The sequence below is a fragment of the Salvelinus fontinalis genome, chromosome 39 (genome assembly GCF_029448725.1).
Source record: "Salvelinus fontinalis isolate EN_2023a chromosome 39, ASM2944872v1, whole genome shotgun sequence".
Taxonomy (NCBI): domain Eukaryota; kingdom Metazoa; phylum Chordata; class Actinopteri; order Salmoniformes; family Salmonidae; genus Salvelinus; species Salvelinus fontinalis.
In genome coordinates, this window is record NC_074703.1 from 2,272,239 (window position 1) to 2,277,238 (window position 5,000).

Genomic DNA, 5,000 nt, shown 5'->3' on the forward strand with positions numbered 1-5,000 from the left:
TGTCTCCTCATTCAAACTACACATCTACCTGTCTCCTCATTCAAACTACCTGTCTCCTCATTCAAACTACATATCTACCTGTCTCCTCATTACAACTACATATCTACCTGTCTCCTCATTCAAACTACACATCTACCTGTCTCCTCATTCAAACTACATATCTACCTGTCTCCTCATTCAAACTACATATCTACCTGTCTCCTCATTCAAACTACATATCTACCTGTCTCCTCATTCAAACTACAAATCTACCTGTCTCCTCATTCAAACTACAAATCTACCTGTCTCCTCATTCAAACTACATATCTACCTGTCTCCTCATTCAAACTACATATCTACCTGTCTCCTCATTCAAACTACACATCTACCTGTCTCCTCATTCAAACTGCATATCTACCTGTCTCCTCATTCAAACTACACATCTACCTGTCTCCTCATTCAAACTACACATCTACCTGACTCCTCATTCAAACTACATATCTACCTGTCTCCTCATTCAAACTACATATCTACCTGTCTCCTCATTCAAACTACATATCTACCTGTCTCCTCATTCAAACTACATATCTACCTGTCTCCTCATTCAAACTACATATCTACCTGTCTCCTCATTCAAACTACATATCTACCTGTCTCCTTATTCAAACTACACATCTACCTGTCTCCTCATTCAAACTGCATATCTACCTGTCTCCTCATTCAAACTCCATATCTACCTGTCTCCTCATTCAAACTACACATCTACCTGTCTCCTCATTCAAACTGCATATCTACCTGTCTCCTCATTCAAACTACAAATCTACCTGTCTCCTCATTCAAACTACATATCTACCTGTCTCCTCATTCAAACTCCATATCTACCTGTCTCCTCATTCAAACTACATATCTACCTGTCTCCTCATTCAAACTCCATATCTACCTGTCTCCTCATTCAAACTACACATCTGTCTCCTCATTCAAACTACACATCTACCTGTCTCCTCATTCAAACTACCTGTCTCCTCATTCAAACTACATATCTACCTGTCTCCTCATTCAAACTACACATCTACCTGTCTCCTCATTCAAACCACATATCTACCTGTCTCCTCATTCAAACTACACATCTGTCTCCTCATTCAAACTACAAATCTACCTGTCTCCTCATTCAAACTACATATCTACCTGTCTCCTCATTCAAACTACATAACTACCTGTCTCCTCATTCAAACTACACATCTACCTGTCTCCTCATTCAAACTACAAATCTACCTGTCTCCTTATTCAAACTACAAATCTACCTGTCTCCTCATTCAAACTACAAATCTACCTGTCTCCTCATTCAAACTACAAATCTACCTGTCTCCTCATTCAAACTACATATCTACCTGTCTCCTCATTCAAACTACACATCTGTCTCCTCATTCAAACTACATATCTGTCTCCTCATTCAAACTACATATCTACCTGTCTCCTCATTCAAACTACACATCTACCTGTCTCCTCATTCAAACTACATATCTACCTGTCTCCTCATTCAAACTACATATCTACCTGTCTCCTCATTCAAACTACAAATCTACCTGTCTCCTCATTCAAACTACATATCTACCTGTCTCCTCATTCAAACCACATATCTACCTGTCTCCTCATTCAAACTACACATCTGTCTCCTCATTCAAACTACAAATCTGTCTCCTCATTCAAACTACAAATCTACCCGTCTCCTCATTCAAACTACAAATCTACCTGTCTCCTCATTCAAACTACAAATCTGTCTCCTCATTCAAACTACAAATCTACCCGTCTCCTTATTCAAACTACACATCTACCTGTCTCCTCATTCAAACTACATATCTACCTGTCTCCTCATTCAAACCACATATCTACCTGTCTCCTCATTCAAACTACACATCTGTCTCCTCATTCAAACTACATATCTACCTGTCTCCTCATTCAAACTACACATCTACCTGTCTCCTCATTCAAACTACATATCTACCTGTCTCCTCATTCAAACTACATATCTACCTGTCTCCTCAATCAAACTACACATCTACCTGTCTCCTCATTCAAACTACATATCTACCTGTCTCCTCATTCAAACTACATATCTACCTGTCTCCTCATTCAAACTACATATCTACCTGTCTCCTCATTCAAACTACATATCTACCTGTCTCCTCATTCAAACTACACATCTGTCTCCTCATTCAAACTACACATCTGTCTCCTCATTCAAACTACACATCTACCTGTCTCCTCATTCAAACTACATATCTACCTGTCTCCTCATTCAAACTACATATCTACCTGTCTCCTCATTCAAACTGCATATCTACCTGTCTCCTCATTCAAACTACAAATCTACCTGTCTCCTCATTCAAACTACACATCTGTCTCCTCATTCAAACTGCATATCTACCTGTCTCCTCATTCAAACTACAAATCTACCTGTCTCCTCATTCAAACTACACATCTGTCTCCTCATTCAAACTACATATCTACCTGTCTCCTCATTCAAACTACATATCTACCTGTCTCCTCATTCAAACTACACATCTACCTGTCTCCTCATTCAAACTACACATCTACCTGTCTCCTCATTCAAACTACATATCTACCTGTCTCCTCATTCAAACTACATATCTACCTGTCTCCTCATTAAAACTACATATCTACCTGTCTCCTCATTCAAACTACAAATCTGTCTCCTCATTCAAACTACACATCTGTCTCCTCATTCAAACTACAAATCTGTCTCCTCATTCAAACTACACATCTACCTGTCTCCTTATTCAAACTACATATCTACCTGTCTCCTCATTCAAACTACATATCTACCTGTCTCCTCATTCAAACTACATATCTACCTGTCTCCTCATTCAAACTACACATCTACCTGTCTCCTCATTCAAACTACAAATCTGTCTCCTCATTCAAACTACAAATCTGTCTCCTCATTCAAACTACAAATCTGTCTCCTCATTCAAACTACAAATCTAACTGTCTCCTCATTCAAACTACAAAACAATAACTTCATTTGGTGGAGAAAAGGAATTTGCAGTAACCAGGCAGACAGGTTCATGTTGGGTGTTCCCTTGCTTCTTCCCCATGGGGGGGGGGGGGGGGGGGGGACTCTCTTCATAACACAACACACCCCTGGATAAACATTTATCTAACGTTTCAAAAGAGACTCAAACCCAAGTCTGTCGGACAGTCGTTGCGGTTTGTTTTGACTAACGAAAGCCGACCGTACTCAAAGACAGACTACGCCAAATGACATCTCCATCTGAGAGGGGATTTACTGTGTGTGTGTGAGTGTGTGTGTGTGTGTGTGGTGTGTGTGTGGCAGGGATAGGAGTGGAGAAGACAGGGAGATTCCTCCACAAAGCACATGATCATTTGTGATGGCTCTAACATCTCTTCATACACTCAGGGTCTTAGCTAGTCTCCAGGCCATCACACACACACACACACACACACACACACACACACACACACACACACACACACACACACACACACACACACACACACACACACACACACACACACACACACACACACACACACACACACACACACACACACTGTAACAGTAACCCCTTAATTGAATCCATTTTAGAATAAGGCTGTAACGTAACAAAATGTGTAAAAAGTCAAGGGGTCTGAATACTTTTCCAAATGCCCTGTATGTAGTGCTTATGTGTTGGTTTAGTTGCCGAGACTGAGAGGTCCTTGTGTACAGTAGGGATGCATCCCAAATAGAACCCTAGTCCCTTTGTAGTGCACTACCTTTGACCAGGGCCCTATGGGGGGGAATAGGGTGCCATTTGGGACGTAGCCTAGGAGAGACAAGGATTGGAAGCAACAACATACATGATAAGAGCTGTGAGGACAACTGTTCTCAGTGCTGATTGGTGGACACACAGACAGACAGACCGACAGACAGACATACACTGACAGACAGACAGACAGACAGACATACACTGACAGACAGACAGACAGACTGTCAGACAGAGAGAGAGACAGACAGACTGTTAGACAGACAGGCAGACAGACAGACTGTCAGATAGACAGACTGTCAGACAGAGAGAGAGACAGACAGACTGTTAGACAGACAGACTGTCAGATAGACAGACTGTCAGACAGAGAGAGACAGACAGACAGACTGTCAGACAGACAGAGCATAGACAGGGCATACAACCCACTGGGCACAGATGTCAATTCAACGTCTATTCCGCGTTAATTCAACGTATTTTCATTGAAATGACGTGGAAACAGCGTTGACTCAAGCAGGCGTGTGCCCAGTGAGAATCCTTCAGGTCACATACCTGAGCTGGCTTTTGGACCACCTGCTTTGGCTGCAAAGAGGAAAGAGAGAGAGAGAAGAGGGTTAACATTCATCCTGGATCAATGACTTCAGGAGAACATCAGACATGCCTGTTTAATACACTTGGAAAGTGGAGACGTCGTAGAAAGTAAACGTCACTGAAGACACTCTGCTGTGTTTGGAGACGGAGTCGCGTTCGCTAGCGAAGAGATTTGCGGTGATTTACTAACAATAAGTGAATTGTTTCGTTTCATTTAGACAAGTTGCTTAGGCTAGCTAGCTAAAACAGATTAAAGTTGGTTAGAAACCCTTTAAACTATTTTGCTAGCAACCATAATGCTGCCGTAGGAGGAGGAAGAGGAGGTGGAGGAAGAGGAGGGGGGGATGAATAACAACGCTCAGATTGTGTCTCCTAGGACAGGAAGTATCTGTAAGACCAGGTCTGGACAGGAAGTATCTGTAAGACCAGGACTGGACAGGAAGTATCTGTAAGACCAGGTCTGGACAGGAAGTATCTGTAAGACCAGGACTGGACAGGAAGTATCTGTAAGACCAGGACTGGACAGGAAGTATCTGTAAGAACAGGACTGGACAGGAAGTATCTGTAAGACCAGGACTGGACAGGAAGTATCTGTAAGACCAGGACTGGACAGGAAGTATCTGTAAGACCAGGACTGGACAGGAA

General features: G+C 42.1%; 1 protein-coding gene across 1 annotated transcript in view; it reads right to left on the reverse strand.

The window, feature by feature from the left end:
• Positions 1-5,000, reverse strand: part of hmga2 (high mobility group AT-hook 2) — a 103,101-nt gene that overhangs the window by 10,696 nt on the left and 87,405 nt on the right. The window contains exon 4 of the mRNA XM_055905845.1: positions 4,317-4,346. Within this exon, the coding sequence (XP_055761820.1) occupies positions 4,317-4,346 (30 nt within the window). The remainder of the gene's footprint in view (positions 1-4,316; positions 4,347-5,000) is intronic.